At 35.0% G+C, this 18,680-nt stretch overlaps 1 protein-coding gene across 4 annotated transcripts in view; it reads left to right on the forward strand.

Moving 5' to 3' along the window:
• Positions 1-18,680, forward strand: part of EYS (eyes shut homolog) — a 790,428-nt gene that overhangs the window by 644,344 nt on the left and 127,404 nt on the right. For all 4 annotated transcript variants that reach the window (XM_026791587.2, XM_074538459.1, XM_074538460.1 and 1 more), the window contains one exon: positions 5,437-5,590. In XM_026791587.2, coding sequence (XP_026647388.2) covers positions 5,437-5,590 — 154 coding nt within the window. The remainder of the gene's footprint in view (positions 1-5,436; positions 5,591-18,680) is intronic.

Below are 18,680 nucleotides of genomic sequence, written 5' to 3' on the forward strand. Positions count from 1 at the left end.
TAGGGGTGAACTAGGCGACCAATTCATATGACTCTACATATTTTCTTTTCTAGATAATGTGCTTATTTTGCATCTAACCTAATTAGATATTTAAACCTAATATAACCTGTTCAGCTATTAGTTCATACTGTCTATGGAAAATTGTTAACATGGTATTTTTCAGGTGTTTGGAGAGATTTTGTTACAGCAGTATTTGAGGACTTCACATTCTTTAGAATATAAATGTTTCCACTTTCTGGAATGATAGAATGACATTAGTGGAGAACCCAAACATTTTTTCCTTTCCAGTTATCCATATTGAGACTTCCATGGGCTGTGTCACAGCTCACTTCTTATCCCTCCAAAAAGGAGTCACTGTGGAGCTCTCACCCTAAAATTGAGCTGGGGTAGCTCCAGCAACTTGGGATAATATTTGTATATTTTCTCAGGGTGAAAACTCACCTTTTCTTCACAGGTTCTCAGTACCATGTCATACTTGCATTTTCATTCCCTGTGTTACCGCTAAAATGGAATTTTAACTGATTTGCAATATTCCACTCTTTTAGCGACCAGTAGGGTTTCTTTTAAGGTTAGATTTCTGTTAAGCTAAATAAATAGATAAGTAAATAAGGAAAACTTTGGATCTCTACCTGGCTGTGGAACAGAGACGCAGAAAATAATGGACGACTTATCAGAATTATTGTAGAATTCTGGTAAGTCATCCATTACTTTCTGCATCTTATTATAAGAATTCTTTTAGAATTCTGACACTGTGTTAAACATTAGATAGATCTTTCCTTTTCATTTCCACTTTAAGGATCTCTGCCCCTCCTTCTATAACACCACTTACTTTTCCTTGTTTTTACTCTTTTTGTTCTGTGTGTCCCTGATAATTACATTAATTTCCAAATATTGCAAATGTTTCTTATAATGGTTCGGATCAATATTCTTATTTGGTTTTACATGAATGTAAAATAAAAAATTATATAAATACATAAATAAAAATCTTTCCAGTGTTTTATGAATGAACTCCATGTGCCTATACAGATAATTGAGAATTTAATTATTTCTGAACACTCTTCTGTCAAATAAATATCCTTTGTGAGTTCCTTCATATGCTTTCTCTGTATTTCCTTCATCCCCACTTCTTCCTCCCCACCCCCACCCCTTCATTTTTTCTCCCCACTCTGTCTTTCAATTTCACTACTAACTACTACAAAAGAGAAGCTGCTGCTGTCGTCTTTTCTGCTTTTAATAGTAATACAATTCCTGCCTTTACTCCGCTTTTTTGAAGTTGTGTGACCATCAAACATCCCAGGAAGGAATCATCAGCAGAAAGCCAACTTGAGGCTATTGCTCTCACTAGGTACAAGAATCATACACATCTAAGGGTTAATGTTCTCAACATTTTCAGATTCTGTTAATTGATGCATGTTAGCAATGGTTTAATAATTATGGTTACAATTTGCTTCACACATTCATAAAACAAAAACCTTTCTATTTGTCAAAATAACTTTTTAAAATAGAAAAATCATTACAGTGATCTGCTTCTTTCAGATGTATTTTACTAGAAAATTGTTACACATTTTTGATTAGTTTTTTTAAATTAATCCAACTTCAGATTACACATTTTACAAACACACCTGTTTTTACCAGTTGGTGGTGAGGTTACATCTGTTTTTCTGGCAGATAATTAGTAGACATTTAATTACAGGGAGAAGTCTCAGACAAGATGCTACTGATACACAAATGAATTTGAATCAGAAAGTATGCATAAGAAGACTATTTAAGCCAAAATCATAAAGATAATATAAAAGGATTCAAACTTGTATCTGTCTTTACCTAGTACATTAGCCAGTGAAGAACAAAACCGATTTGTGCCTTCTTCACTTTTTCATGTCAACATGCCTTTAAATAAAAAGAACAGAACACTGAAATATCAATGCATTATTTTAATACCTTTTAGCAGTTAGTGCAATTATAAATGTGCAAATATATATTAGACAAATAAAATAAATATAGAGAATACAGCAAATAAGCCTGCTTATAGGCTAGCCAAGAGGCAAAAGATGAGAACCATTACATGTGCTAGGCATGCCACTTTAGTAAATCATACCATACCGTTGTTCAAAAAAATCTTATTTGATGCCTTTATTAGCAAGAATTTTATCAATGGTTAGTTGAAATTAACAAGTAGTAAGGACTTGTAGAGGCTTCCAAAAATAGGTTGTCTGTTAAAAAAAAGGGGGGAAAGAGGATGTCATAAAAGTCTATGTATGATTTATAGAAAATTACTATACATATATCTGTCTTAATACAAAGAAAAATGCATTTACATTGTTTATAATGACATTTTCCCTAATTATTTCAGTATGTATTCAAGAAATACATACATTAAAGAGTGTTAACGGTAAATGGACTAAAACTCTCTGGAATTTTTGCTGCTGTGTTATGTTTAAATTGTTGATAGAATGTGACAATTACATTTGTGCCAATAAAGATTAGCCATCATTGTGAGAAGATTTGTTTGTTGACTACAGAATGCATTCATAAAATTTCTATTCTATTCCTTAATTATTTTATTTGTTAGCATGATTAAATTTCATCAACACGTCAAAGCAAATTGTGATATTTAGCCACAAAGCAAAATAAATTGCTAGCGATCATAAAAACCTGATACAGTTGTAAAGTTTTACTTCATCATTTTCACTTTTAAGAGAGTCAGCATAACGCTGCTCACAATCCCTTCAAGGGTAGATTGTTTAGCTTCTGCTATATATGGTAGCCTATAACTTCTGACAATTGGATTTCAGATCTCACAGCCCATGTTTATAGCATTCCTTAAGGACTGCAGTTCCCTTTTCATAAGTTGGGCTCATAAATTATTTCCTTTTTTCTCAGAAGGTCTGTTCCCCAGATCTTCCCATATTGCCCTTACCCTTAAGAAACTAAATAGAGGCCATTCAGACATTTCAGTTGTAGTCTTTTTGTCTCTTATTTCAGCTCGCATTTTCACATAGAGCATTTCACAGTATCCTTCCTGTGTCAAAATATAGTTTCTTTCTTAATAAAGCTAATCCCATATTTTAATGGGACTTGAAATCTGTCTTTTAGATAAGCAATCATTTAAGCTCAATGGCCATTTGCTTGTTGACATACTGATGTACAAAAATTACCTTCCAGCTCACAGTTTTCTGTGAAAGGGTGATTGCTGAGATTCTTTTGCTGGAACCCTCACATAACCTCTACTGAGGTCAAGATGATTTACTCCTAATATCCACAAGGTTTTTAACTCAGATATTTCCTGATCTCTGTCTCTTCCCAGAACCTGTCTGTTTTGCTTATGACTCGAGCTTTTCCTATGAAGGTAATTTCTATCATATGCCCTAGGTAGTGTATGCTCTTCCACATTGCCAGTAGAAAATTCTGTGACTCCTCATGTTCACTGTAGAAAGATTTAAAGGACTGTCCTTTCAAAGGATTTCATACCACCTAGCAAATAATGTGAAGAATGCTGGTAGTCACCTGTAAGTGTGACTTAAAAGTGCTCCCTAGACTGAAGTTCAAGCAGCAACACTCACTGAAGTTTCAAGAAGTAATGCTGCCTTTGAGAGAGCTGTCCCAGATTTTTTACTTTACTGGTAATAATGAGGACTTTCTTCCAGGTTTTTACTAGTGGGCAATGTGAGTAGACAGACAGAGTCATTGGGAGAGGGGAAACAAGCTGTTCATCTGTAACTTTACTTTTTCAAGACATGTTATATACATGCACATATACATCCACTTCATTCTCTATGAATCAATGTGACTTACAGACCTACTTACTGGTAGAAATTGGAAATGCCAGGAATGGCATGTGCAGGGAGGGGAGAAGACTAGGAAACAAATAGTACAATATATGCATATATCAGTTATATGATGGTTAAAAAGCAGTGCAATAGTGCAATATATTTTGAAAGAGAATTATCAGACTACTGTAGAAGGAAATTGTAAAAGCCAAAGGCATGAAATCCAGTCAAATTAAAATAGCTTTGGAGTTAATTAGGTATTCAGAATACAAAATATATCTAAGCATAAAAGACTTTAGTAGGTCATCAGGATTTGTAACAGACTGAAGAAATGCAATGTTGACTAAAAAGCTGCTCACAGAGAGGGAGTTTACATTGTGAACTGTTTCTGCTAGGAACTATACAAAAGGAAATGATCAGACAGTTGCAAGCACTGTTGTCTCTCTCTGATCTAAATATAGATAATTTTTTGCTCTTTGTTTTGTCCTCCAAAGTAAAGTTGATTTTTTTTTATTACAAATTATTATGTTTTTAAGTCCCAATAATGCCCTCATTCTTTTTACCTTTCTGAATAAAAATAATAAAGGATTTTCTGACCCTGCAGCAGCTCCAGGCCTGGGAGCTCCTACCCAGAGCTGAAATCCAGCCCAGATCCCAGACCCATTCTGGGGGACTCCTGCTTGTGGTTCATGGGCAGAGCCACCCAAACCCAGGCACTCCACAGCTGAGGGTCCCCCAAATGTTAGTGTGAGATCCCTGTCCAACACCCACGCCAGCACCCAGGCCTCCTATTCAGAGGCAGTGGTACATCAAAGAGTACATGCAGTTTTTCAGTTTCCTGACCCAGTTAGTGAGTCTTTTTTACTTCAGTTAAACATAGTAAAATACAGTGAAATAAACAGATGAACATTTTAACGATTTGTCTTAAAGGTGAATAAAAATTGCAAACAGGAACTGTCTTACCTTTTATGAAAAGTAAATTCAAAGGACAAATTCACCTAATAGCATTTGAAACTGTAGGTGTCAGTCCTTTTTTTTTAGAAGAGCCTTGTATCATTCATCACTTAAATATAAATATTTTGCTGTCATTTTTACAATGTATAATATATTAATTAGTGGAAGTGAACTTAAGCATATTTTTCATTCATATTTTTAATAGTTCAAGTACCAGTATGTTTAATGTTCTGTAAATAATTTTTCTTCTCTTCAAGTCTGAAATACATCATTAATTGGGAAAGGTGAATTTTTCATAATCTTTAAATCTATTATAAGAGCTGTCCTCTTATAATTTTTGTTTTCTATCATTTATTTGAAAAGCTGAATGAATGTGAATTTCTTTTTTTATTGTCACCTTCGTTGCCTTAACGATACTGCTGGATATAGAGAGAAGTTCAGTTAATGCAAGATCTCTGTGAGATCGATGCCACTGCAGTGGCAAGTAAATTTTTTCTTTTAGTTATTTTCTTTTACTTTTAACTGTTAGCTAAATACAGAGATTACAGTTTGAGTTTTTTCCTCACAGTCACCCAAGAAAGGTCCTGTGTATGGACAGGAGGGTCCCCAAGGCCATATAGGCATCGTGTCTGATGATGGTGTTCCGGTTGTGTGATTTAGTTCTGTGAGGTCCTACACTTCCAGAAGCTTGACTGTCTCTTTTTTGTTTTCAAAGCTGGTGAAAGAAATTTTGGAGAGCAGTTTCTTCACTTGTATCTCGTGGAGGGAAGACCAACAGTTCGCTTAGGCTGTGGAAGCTCTCAGAACATTCTGACTGTGTCCCTGAACCAATCTGTCAGCAGGGGTGTGCTCGTCCCTATCACAGTGAGGTAAGAACTGGGTTACACTAAAAGAGTTTTAGTCATCTACATTGAGCAATAAAATGTAATTTCATTTTTTTTTTGACAATAAAAGGGCAAGTCAAATTGGAAAGCAAGTTTGGAAACCTTTTTTTATAAAGTTGAAAATATAATTCAATTTCAATTCTCCTTGATTGAAAATACATTTTAGTTCACACAGATTATTTCAGTCCTTTGGAGAACTTATGAATCATTCAAAGTCTTCAAAGTCCAGATACATTTACAGATTCAGATTATTTCAGTTTGAGAACTGAAACAGTTTAAACATAATTTTTGAAATTACAAATGGGGGTCTTATATTTTATGCTTAGGAATTAACGCATTGAATAAATTATATTTGTCATCACATTTCAGTGCTAAATATAAGAATAATATATTGTTTAAGATAAATTAAAAATGGGCATGCTAACAACATCTTACATTACAGGGTGTACTTGATGATTTTAAAAGCTTTATCCAAACAACTACAATTCTAAAAGTTGTCATATCTACATTTGCCACTGTATGTCAGGGTTATACAAGTGGCTAATCACTGCTGTCACTTTTCATCTTGTACAAATGATAGTTCTGAAAATGGTTCATTTATCATTTTGAGATGGATATTGATATCATGCTTTGGTAATGAATTAATGCTTTTCCAGTCATGGAATTTCATATGTGCAAGCTAGGTAAAAAGTAAAACAGAAATAATATAGAGGTTTTTGTAATGTTTATATTAGTAATGTTAAATAATAGTAAAGTATTCAATCTTTACTTCAGAAATGTTTAGAAATAATTCTGACCCATATAAAGTATCATATTACTGTGATTAGGATCATATTTTTTACATTGTTCAAGTACTCTTAAGTATTAATTGCTGCACCTGAACTGTGAACATTTGTGCTGTGAGGGAATGTAATGCAGAAATTATGAAATTAAAGGAAGCCTTAGCTAGGACTATTTTTGCCGTTATAGGATGGTATGTGAAGGAGACTGCTGCGAAAGTTACCATGAAACATGCATGTTAGACTTCTCAAAATTGCCTTTTACTATCAAAAAAGAAAAATCAAAGCAAAATCTGAATGTTTTTGTGTTTTTCTTCTGAGCTGTTTCTCTGTGATGTAAATGTTGATCAATTCTGAAATGACAAAGGTTTGTTGATCTCATTATATAGAGTAGATTGATAAGGTGAGAAGAGAATGTTCAGCATATCAGCCTATTTTCTTAGATTGTATGCTTAACCCATCTGCCCTACCACTTCTTTTAGAAACAAATTTGTTAGAACATAAATCCTTTTTTCAATATACAGAAAGCTAATAGGAACTGCCATTTAGGAAACTGTTTCCTTTCTATCTTCTATTTTTGTTCATCCGCAGGTGTCGACATTACTTTTTTTCTACATTTAAAACGGGGTTTTCCTTTTATGTTTAGTATTAACATCTAGTATTAATGGGAAAAAGTCACATAGCATACATTCAAATCTTATTAGCTGGCAGTGTATTTATTTTAGGATTTTTGTACAGATTGTAAAAGCACATAAAATTTACAAAGAAAAGCATATCACTTCCCCTCCTTTTGATCTAGCAGATATTTTTTTCTCTCCATAAATACTTGATAGAGTTATACAGCTCAATACAAATAAACTATTGGAAGTTTGTTTCTTTATCCCAGAGGCTTCTCTTGTATGAGACATTGGTCAGATAATTGTCTGCACTGCCTCAGCTGAGGTAGCATTGTCTTTGCTTCATACATTTAAGCAATTAAAATGCCATACAGATTTCAAAGCCTAATAATATTGTAGCAACAAATGCAGCTAAACAAAAATTTAAAAATTGATTCTAGGTATAGAGTTCAAGTTCACACTGAAAATTTTATTTCCTTCTTTTTCTACCTTAATATTAACACCTCTGTATTTATGGCCTCATTCTTCTTGTTGTTACACTAAAAATACTATCAGTTCAATTTACACATTTCCTTTGTTTACTAGAATTTTATACTGCTACCTTTGAAACAGTGGCATCCTAAATAACTTGCAAGGTGTGATTGTAGACTGTGACTAGTAGGGATTTACATGAATTTGAGTTTATGGGCTTGGCCTCCAAAATGACTTGTGATTATTCTTGTGAGTCCTTCTAAAATGTAGAGAGAGCAGTATATCCTTCACCAAGCAGCAATAAAATTGTAATCCTTCAGCAGTCATCCTTAACCTCTGTCAAAGGAAAAAGCAAACTTGACAAGGCAGTTGTAGCCTCCCAAGCTCTTGAATTATAAGATATAAAATATGAATCCATGGCAAACTGTTGATTTGTGTTCTCAGAGGCTGTTGGAGATAGATAATTCTATCTGTATGCTTTACCTGCAAAATTGTGTGGGGTTTTTTTCCCTATAGTGCAGAAAAAGAGTCAAAGAGCAGAATAAATGATAATTTTTGTTGCTGTTTCAAAGCTCTCCAACAAGGGAACAAAATATTTGCTACATTTGATTTTGAATTAGTTTGGAAGACAATATTTGACACTTATTCTGGTTTTGGATGCTACTATGACTGCAGTGGTTAAACACCACAGCTAACACATCCAATATCTATAGAAACAGACTTTCTCCTTTTCAAACTTATTCTTTTTAATCCACATGTGCAAGAAACGAATACATTCCCGTAGTTTAGAGCTATTGCTTTTCTTTAACTGTATGATTAGTTTCCTTAGATATGGCCATTTTCTCAAACCTGATGAAGATTAAATGAGTTTTAAATGTTCAGTCATTGTCTTTATGATACTTGTGAAATGGCAGCTTTATAGAAGAAAGTCAATAAAGCCCTGATTACTTACTTTTTTTGCCTTGCCTAAAGAAAATAGAAACCTGTTTCAATGCAGTTTCATTTGTGTTTCTATTTCTGTTTATTTTATGATGTTTTCATTACTGGTTTGAAAATGTGCATTCATTTGAGTGTAATTTTTTATGATTTCATGACTGAGAATGTATTGGTCTTTTCAGTTAAAGCTTTGAGCACATACTTGAAATGTAGTTTGGATTGGTTTTATGGATTTGTTCTTTAAAGTTATTCAAAGAACATTAATCCAAACACATTTCATTCCATGAGTAGATTCTGAAATGCATTTGCCTGATGTAAAATTTGCTCTACTTTGTGGTTAAAGTGATATTACTGTCATGGGGGCAAATGATGTTTCTTCAATTCAGTGGTTGAAAGAAGGTAAATTTAACAAAGAGATTGAAATACTGAGGTCATCAGGATTTTGATTCATCTAGATAGTAAGGTGGATTGGCACTTTTGGAATATGAGTACTGATATTTTTTAGACGTCTTAGATTCTTGTCTCTAAATGATATTTTTTGTGTGTTCTGCACAGTGATGTGATACAGCGGGTCCTTTTCCTTTTCTGTATGTGACAGCATCACTCTTCAATCTTATGTACCTGCAGAACTTTCAGAATTTTACTCTGGAATTTAAGGAACATAGTGCCCATCCCCACAGAGCTGTATCATGTTATTATGTACATTTAGGTTTCATGTATCTTCCCAGTGAACATATTGAAAGCAGTTGTTTCCAGTTTTCTGTCACACTTTAATCAGTAGTATGGATGTGAGCATTTACTCGTGGCTGAGAAGGGCACCTTTAGCTGTCCTTAAAAGGGTTTATTTGTTAAATACATTTTCCAGTTAATTTGGCCAAGTATCACCTAGACCATGCAGTGTACAGAAGCTGCTGAAGTTTATTATTTGCTCTTCCAGCTTCAAAAGCAGATGGCACGTTCTGAACTGTGAAAGTCCTCAGCATGTTTTTGTACCTCCACATGGAAACTTTGGCAAGGTGTAATGTATTAAGTACTGGTTACATGATTATATTATCAGCGTCCATTATTTCCCCACTTCTACTTCCTTCCTTTCCACAGAAGAAAGAAAATCGTTGCTTGAACTATTCTACAAAGTTTTTTCATGCATGTGCATTCTGAAAATGTGTTTCTAAAAAATATGTAAATCACAATCCATATGATATATTGTCTCATTTTCAGTCATGTTGTTTACCTATTTCATTTCATTTCATTTCATTATTTCAGAGATATATAAGTTTTCATATTAGTCCATATTTTTATTGTTATTTGCAGGTGTTGGGTATCCTGCATAGTGTGAAAGTATTACTTAAAATTACATTAAATCAATAAACCAAAAAAACCCCCCATACTCAATTATCTGATGTCTTGCTATTGCTTCCAATATTATGGGTTACCTAGAAATATAGGATATTTTTTTGATGATTTGGAAACATCTGAGCAGCAGGTTTTGTATCTCAACAAGTACATAATGTAGCCTACATAGTGTAGCAAGTACATAGTGTAGCCTAAATTCATACATGCCGTACTGATTTCCAACATAATTAATCATGTTATGAATGAGAAATGGAAAGGTGATTTGCTAAATGACAACTACGTGCAATATCCCTGTCATTTTATCACTCCTCATCCTTTCCAAATTATTTGAAGATTAACAGTGAAAGCAGTCTTGGATAGATAAAAATTTAAAATTTCTTTTTAGAATTGTATTTTATTTTATGAATTTATAATATTGTTAAGGAAATGGCATTTAGATGTGGTTTTAAAAGGGAATATTTTACACACTCTATATCTTAATTTTGAATTTTAAGTCTGCATGTAGATAATTATACCTATGTTGTGGTGCATCGAACTGGAAATGCTGTAGGATATTAATCAATTCTGAAGAAAATTTGCAATTACTTCTAGAAGGGCATATATACAACTGCATTAATTAATGTTTACTGCATTTTCTATAGCAATCGAAAATTTCATAAAATCATCACATTTTCCACTGTAAGGTAGGAATGCTTTTGCCCTGTACACCTATGTATTGTTTGTCCCCTGAAAGCTTTAATCTGTTTCATTAATTGAGCTGTTACAGTTTTACACAAGTAATCACTACATCTATTTAGTCTTAAAAATAGTCCCATAAGAGATGCATTAAATCAAGCTAATGAATACGAATTCTTGTATATGTAATTAAAATTTGAAACAAAAATTTGGAACATTGGAATCAGCTGGTTAAATAATACCATGTGGCATGTTATCTGAAATAACTCAAATAAGGAAATGCATTATAAAGAATATAGAAAAGTTACCTTTTGTGCTTGTTTCAATTTCAGCTTTTGTGTGTGAACAGAACATTCAGTGTGTTTAGAAACATAAGCCACTTTCTGAAGCTTTTTTTTTCCTTTCATTTATCAGCAGTATGCAATATTTTTCATCAGTGATCTGTCAAAGCCAACAAACCAACTGCTATGGCTGTTCAAGCTCATTAGCTACTGACTTGAAGAACAGATGTTTGAATTCCTGTACCCTTCATGCTCTGGGTTTATGCTAGATTTTCTTGCATTAACTGCCCTTAGAGGAATGACCCAAGAACACAGAAGGACAGAGTCAAGTGATTCCTTAGGCTGGAAAGGCTCTCTGCAGGTCCTTCCAACATTCCTGCTCAAGCCAGCTGTCCTGGTTTCAGCTGAGGCAGAGTTTTCTTCTCAGTACCTGGTATAGTGCTGTGTTCTGCATTCAGTTTGAGGGTTAGGTTAATAACACATTAATGCTATGGTTGCTGCTAAATCATGTTTATATTAAGTCAAGGGCTTGTTTTTTGTGTCTCATACTCTCTCTGTAAAAAAATCATTAACTGGCTTTGGATGGTTTATTGCAAAGTGGCTCACCACAGACCAGTTTGCAGCATATTATGTCAAAATATTTTCATCTTCCAATTCATGCTGTCGTTATACATTTATCTCAGATGAAAATGCTATGTCACAAAATAAGTGATATCTGCTGTGTTTTCTTATGGACTAATTACAGAGTTGCATTAAATGTCGTTTGAGCTCCTGCAAGGACATGCACTCCAAAAGCTAAAACTCCAAAACCAAAACCAATGCATTAAAGAAGGTTTGAGGTTCTCTTGCTGGGTGTGAGTCTTCTTCAGTCTTTTTCAAAGCTGTTCATATCTATGTAAATGTTAGAGTGTGAACTGTAGTAGCAGTTCAATAATACAGAGTGGCATCAGGCATCCAGAGCTCCACACTGAACTGAGCTCCGAGTCACTGCTGGAGTGCTATGACTTAAGTGGAACCATAGAAGCAACAGGGAAAAGCAATGTATATTTGCCATATTTTAAAGATAAAGCTTTGAAAAAATATGAGGCTGTTGATTACTTACATTATTTAAGAAAAATGCTGATGAGTCGTGTTTATTCCATCTGACCTCACCTACTTTCAAGTAAGGTATTAATCTAAAGGAGTTTGTATAAGTACATGGATTTATGGCAAAATTTAAAAATTAATGCAGTACTCAGACATTTATTGCTCACTAGCAATTTTTTGACACTTAACTGAAAACTGACAGTTTGTCTCTAGGTTACTTCCCTGAGTGGTCAGTGTTAAATGGTAAACAAGCTGAAAAAGTAGAAAAATTGGTTTGCAAAATACTCTTTATTTGTTTCTCACAATCTTTTATCCCATTGATAAATCCTTTTTTCTGTTACAATTACTGCAGCTTCAAACCTACATAAAACTCAAGATTTTGTGGTTGCTAAATCTTAATGATAAAATAAATATATTTTGTAAATGTCTCTAGTATCAGAGAAAATAATACTGGAAAGTATTATTTGGAAAGTCCTGTTAGCAGGGCACACCCTCCAATCTGTTGAACACAGAATTTGAAAAATTAAATTTTGTTGGAAATCTTATGTATTTAAATTTTATGCTAAATCAGTCATTCTGTTAAATCAAATTCTGTTTGGGGCAAATGCTGACTTTAGCATAGATGCATCAAATAGATGCTCCAATCATGAACTTAAAATTGACATTGTGAATTCCTGTTTACACTTCAATATCCTGAAAAAAAATAAGAAAGCATAATTTAATCTCTATTCCTGAAGATATCTACCAGAATTTAAACTTTTTAATTGATAGAATAAGAGATGCTAGAGAAGACTATATTTCCTGTAGGAAAAAGGATAGCTTTTATTTTTAACCATATTATCTGTTTTAAGAATGTAACATATTTCATTTGAATTTCCAATGTTGCTAAAGGGTATTTGTATTTATTAGTGAGTTCAACTTAGCATAATAAAGCAAAATCAAGCAGCACAGAAAAAATGCACTAACCTTGACAGTATTTTATTTTGGATTGTGTTTACCATTGTAGGATGAATTAACTTATCCTAAAAGATGCTGATAGGCATAACTGGCTCACAGCTATGCAGAATAATCCATCATTCACCACACAGACTTGAATACTTTACTTTCCATTAATTTTCAAGAAATATAAAAAAGTTTTATGATGGAGAGCAAAACAATTTGATAGTTCTGAAGAAAATTCTGTCAAATCAGTGGTCATTTTGACAGGCGTCCAACTTTATATTTTATGTACTGACCGTCCCAGTGAGAGTGCCTGTATATACTAGTGGTAGAATGGAAAGGTTTTTTTGATCTTTCCTGTGTTTAAGGTGCATTCCTGCTCAACTATTATATTGTTCTCCCACCATTCTCCCTCTCTAATGTAGAGGACCAGACTTGAAAATAATAATGAAGGTTGATATTATCGGGTTGGAGCAATGTTTTTTTTATGTCCATTTTTTCCTAGGATAAGCCAAACACTTCAGTAAACACTTCACACTCGAAGACTGAATTTCATTGATTCTAGTGATTTATTTTAAAAAAATCCTCTTGAACCAAGTGGTTTGAGACAGTATACTTTGTATTTTTTCCTACAGAAGTGGTAAAATGAAAAGGACTAATGAGGAATGCTTAAAAACCTTGTCATATCAATTTTAACATTTTTAAATAGAATCAGATGTTTGATGACCATGGTAATCTCCAATGTATGTTGATTATTTCATTGTTAAACATATTACAGATATGTTGGTAATTAGATATGTGAATAGATTGTTAGGTTTTCATGCTATAACTTTCAAAAGCATGACTAAAGTATTGTATAATTCAGAAAATTCTAAAACCTCACTGTTTATCAGACCCTTTTATCAAACATGACAATATAATAGCTAGTGTAATTTTCAGAATAACCAGAAAAATTCATTTTCTAAAGCAAGTTGTAAGATTAATAATCACATTAAGGAAGCAGTTTCAATGTGCTGTTGACAATTGCAGTAATTATTTATTAGTTTCTTAGTGAGCGATGCTGTTAACAGCAGTTATTTCTCTACGAGATTTTACTGAATCTCTGTGCCATAATTTTTCAGGTCTTCTAAAGACAGTGAGTTGTGAATTCACCAGAATTAAAGTATACATTATAAAGCATAATGAATGCACATTTCTTTATCTTCTACTTTTAGATTTGGCTATGTGTTACAATTTAAAATTCCAATATCCAAAGAATCTCTGAGTTTCTGCAAGAAAGTGGGAAGAATAAAGTTCTAATAGTCTGTATAACCCAGTTTCCATTTTCTGGATACATCTGCTTTGAAAATTATATTATTTGCCCTTCAGCAGTGTTGCAGATAAATCATATGTAAGAGATATACCATGGAAATTCTAAACTGCATTTAACCTAAATTTCCAAAATTTGCTAAGATCTTTAGAAGCCTCCTTTTCTGTAGTAAAGGAGACACTGTTTTAATGGTGCAGACTGGTACGCAGTCTTGTTTTTTCTGTATGCTGAATAGGCATTGCTTTCCAGGTACTGCTGATGTCATTGCTTACTCACTGTGGTTTCTCTACATAGACAGTGATCTCATGTGTTTCACTTTTCCATCTTCTTGAGGCTGAGTCAGGCTGGGTGAAAAAGCAAGCATTTCAGAATATCTGGCTGCTCCCACTGCTCCAGGGAGGAAGTGGGATGCGTGGCCCTTCTGATCTGCTTGGAAGGACTAACAGTTATTTCACATACAGGCTAGAATGAAGGGATTTCAGTAGTGCTGAAGGGACACCAGGCATTATGCATGAAACAGTGCAGATATCATTGACATGAAAGAAAAAAAGGAGTCACTGGATTACAGAAGGAATAATAAAATAATAAAATTCAATATAATATGATACATTGTTAAATATTTTTATAATTTCAATATTTTTTTTTTATTTCTAACATATATAAATTCGCTAAAATTCACCATCTATGCCTAGTCACCCAATGATTTACACAGAGGACTTTTCAGACAGCAGTTTACTTTCTGTGGGTTTGGCACAGCACATGGAGCAATAGCATTGGACTACAGAGCCAAATATCTTATGAAGGTGGTGTGTTGCCTTCTTCCTAACTGAGATGGTAGTTTACACTGTTGTATTTGAGAGTCCTGAAGAACTGAACAACAGAATAAAACTGTGAAGAGCAAGCAGTTTTTTAATTTTCTTCCTCTAACCTGTTGTTCTGTATGTGGAAGATCAGTACAGAAATAAAATTGGTTCAGTGTGCTTGTAACAATTGGCAATTCTCTTCAGGTTTGCCTTAACTGAGAGCAATAGGAAATACTATTTGCTCTGTAGGTATTGAAAATCAGTAGAAAATAAAAAACAGAAGTCAGCCAGCCTGTGTATGAATGTCCAAAAAAGCAGTGATAGAGGGAAGGGCAAGAAAATGTATCTCTCAACAAGCCAGTTTGGCTCCCTTTGATTCTTCTCATGTGCACCAATAAGCACAGAGGAGTCAGAAGGCAGAGCTCCGCAAACAATGAAACAGGCAGTCAAGTCGTGCAGTCCAGACTGCTGTGGGATTACTCTGAATTTTCTCCTGTTTGCTGAGAAGAGAGCAGCTCTTCTTGGTCTGGGTGACCAGCTCCAAGCTCAGCAGCAAATTTTCAATGTGCTTTCAGAAAGTTTGGTTAATCTTAGCTTGTTGATCAGTTCGTACAACTCCAAAGTGGGAATACTATTTACCTATCTCCAAAACATATTCGAAAGACTAAATTTTCTGAGACAAAGAATTTCAAAAATGTGACATTGAGCTTCTGATACATGATCTGTGTTTTTCACTATGCTCAGTCCATCTCTGTGACCAGAAATTTTCACAAGACATCAGGTGTCCTGGGGATTGCTGTTTCATATATTTCATTGGATAACCTTTTTCATGGGGTCTTAGGGAAAGAAGAAATAGAGATAGTTATTATTTAATTGTAATAGCTATAATCTTATTTTTTCTAAATTCTTGCTTTCTAAATAAATTTCAGGTAGATTTTTAATATATAGTTTTCACATAGACAGAGAAGAAAGAACAAAACAGGACCTCAGACAGCTCTTTAAAAAATAGCCAGTTTAGGCGTAGTTCTGCATACCAGCAGTAAGAAAATTTGGTGCTGGAAATTGAGTCACTTTATTAAAGAGAATATTCAATAAAATTCAAGCACACATTTATTAAATAGTCCTCCTTGATAGCTGTGAAAGAGAGAGAGGAAAAAAGAGACAGATGTCAATCTCATCTTTCTGAGAGAGAAACATCCTCTGCATCTTTCTGAGAGTCTGCAAGAAACTCATTTGTGGAACATATCACAGGAAGGAAATCTTTTCTCTTCTTTTAACTGAAGTGCCCCCATTCCATAGGGAATTTATATTTTGGTATCAATAATTCAGGTGGGAGAAGTTATTTTATTTATCTCTCCACCACTTTGATTGCTACTATCATTAGTTTGTTCTTCAAAGCACACATTAACCTGGATTTTTCTTAGACTGTAAAGTGTCTGGGAAACTTTCTTCTCTGCTTGCTCACCATTTTGTACCCCTTACCTCCTGTCCCTTTTTACCTTTGTTGATCTATTTTCTATAGAGTTAGTGATGCTGCTGTTACATCTGTGATCAGCTTCATCCAAAGATGCTTTGTCATTGTTTGACCATTACTTGATTATTTAATATTTTAGCAAAGTGCTGCACAGGTTATAGAAAGGAGATGTACAGAGTGCAGGTGCCCAGGCACTGGCAGTGGGGCTGCAGGAGGTGGGTGTTTCCTGAAAGAACTGGGACCCACAGAGATCCCACACTGGACAAGGGGAAAGGTGTGAGAGGCAAGGAGCAGCAGAGAGGAGCTTTTACAGACTGAACTGTACTCCCCATCCTCCTCCTGCCCTGTTTGAGTATGGGAGATACAGAAGTTGGGAATGGAGCTAAGTTGAGCCTAGAAAAAAGGGGGTTAGGGAACAGGGGGTTAATTTTTCTCTTTATTTCTTACCATCCAAACCTATTTAATGGCCATTAAATTGAATAAATTTTCCCCATGTTGTCTCAGGATCTCTCGCTGGTCAGTGACCCCAAGATAGGTCAGAAAGTCCCTTTTCCCAGCCCGACACTCGAAGAAGGAGTCAGAGCTCTTCAGTTCTTGGTCTCAAGGTTGTTTCTTGTTTCTTATCTATAAAATATTTTCTCCTGTCCTGCCAAGGTCCACTCAGCAGCACAGTCCAAGGCACTCTGCCTGCCCTGGGGCGGTGTTATGTCTTTATATTAAAAACTACAAATACAATGTTTACAATTACTTTCCAATACCTATCACCTATGTTAGACAGTGAGCTTCTACTCTAAACCAATCTAAAAGTGCCAACATCACAGCAGAAGATGGAGGCCAAGAAGAAGAAGGAGAAAGGCTGGACACGCCCAGATTCCTCCATCTTGCCCCCTGAACACCCATTCTAAAAGCCTCAAAATCTACTTTTTCACCCTGTGATAAATTCACTATCATTCTGCTTAAACTGTCGTGGCTTGTAATTCTTCATATAAGGTTGGTAACTTGCTCCACGGGTCATAATCAAAACCACAGGCATCTTGGGCTCTGTGCCAGGGTCTCTGAGCCCCCTGGAAGGGGTCTTGGCCACTCAAGACAGCCACAGAGATGTCCTGGGTTCTGACATCACGTGAGTCCTGTGATGGTAATTAGTAAGTGATCTCCCTGTCTTTATCTTGGCCCAGGAATTTCATCATTGTGCTTCCCCATACTCACTGTCAGGCTGAGAGGGAGCAGAGAGAGCAGCTGGGTGAGCAGCTGGCAGCTGATTGAGGTCAACTCACCACAGAAGGAACAGAGAAGTGATACTGAGCATGATTTTCCTGCATTCCTTCCATGTGTAATTGTGCAGGCAAAATTTTGTAACAGATATGTGACCTCTTATGTTTATTTGAATTATAAGTAGTGCTGTCTTGTGTTGGATAAGGCTGTATTCTGTTGTTCAGCACAATGTAAATATGAGTGTATTGGAGAATTCTTGTAGTCACATGGTGAATGCTAGCATGCAGTGAACATAGAAGAGTAATTATTATCTCACACTGCTGGTGCTATGGTCTTTCCAGAGGTGTGAAAAATATCTGCTGCATTAGAGAGTATTTCCAGATAAAGTAACTGTCTCACAGATTTTCTGTGCTTTGATATAAAACAGCAAAACATTATGTAATACCAAATCTGCTTTTGAGCTCACAATTAAAATGAACTATATTAAACAGACATGTCACTGTTAGAGGTTTGGAGTACATAAAAATATATATTATTCCAGTTGCAGACTGCCTTTTCTGGAGGCTTTGCTCAAGTGCAGTATCACATGTTTGCTGTACATTTCCCTGTTTGGGGAAATGGTGTTTATATGGCACCAGCTCACACCTGTGCCTTGGGATATCTGTCTTTCTGGCTTTTCTTCTGCAGCTTCCATGCAATTTGCAGCACTCTCTGCTGTTTGTAGCAACAGTGGATGTGACTTCCACTGCACTGAGGGGGTTTAGTGAGAACACTGGGAGCTAGGGATCCATACATTGTCACAGAAATTGTTTCATCCCCCCTACGGTTCTCATTGTCTTGTCAGAGCTGCCAGCGCCTAGCAGACCAATAGTAATGAAAGATGTGAATGTGAGAGCTGCAGTGCAGCATGCTGTGTTGCTACTAAATTACTCAGCAGCCGTTCAAAACACCTTCAGAAAATGCATTTTCTCTTGATTTGAATACATTTTATGTAAATCTGACATGTGGTTTGGCCCCTGGGTTTTGTTCCCAACACTGTCAGAAACAATCTTCTACAACCTCTTTTGTTCATCCATCTGGAAAATAACAGGATTATGCTTGCCTGCCTTCTGGGGCAGGTATAAGTTTTGCTCAACA

Source organism: Zonotrichia albicollis, chromosome 3 (genome assembly GCF_047830755.1).
Source record: "Zonotrichia albicollis isolate bZonAlb1 chromosome 3, bZonAlb1.hap1, whole genome shotgun sequence".
Taxonomy (NCBI): domain Eukaryota; kingdom Metazoa; phylum Chordata; class Aves; order Passeriformes; family Passerellidae; genus Zonotrichia; species Zonotrichia albicollis.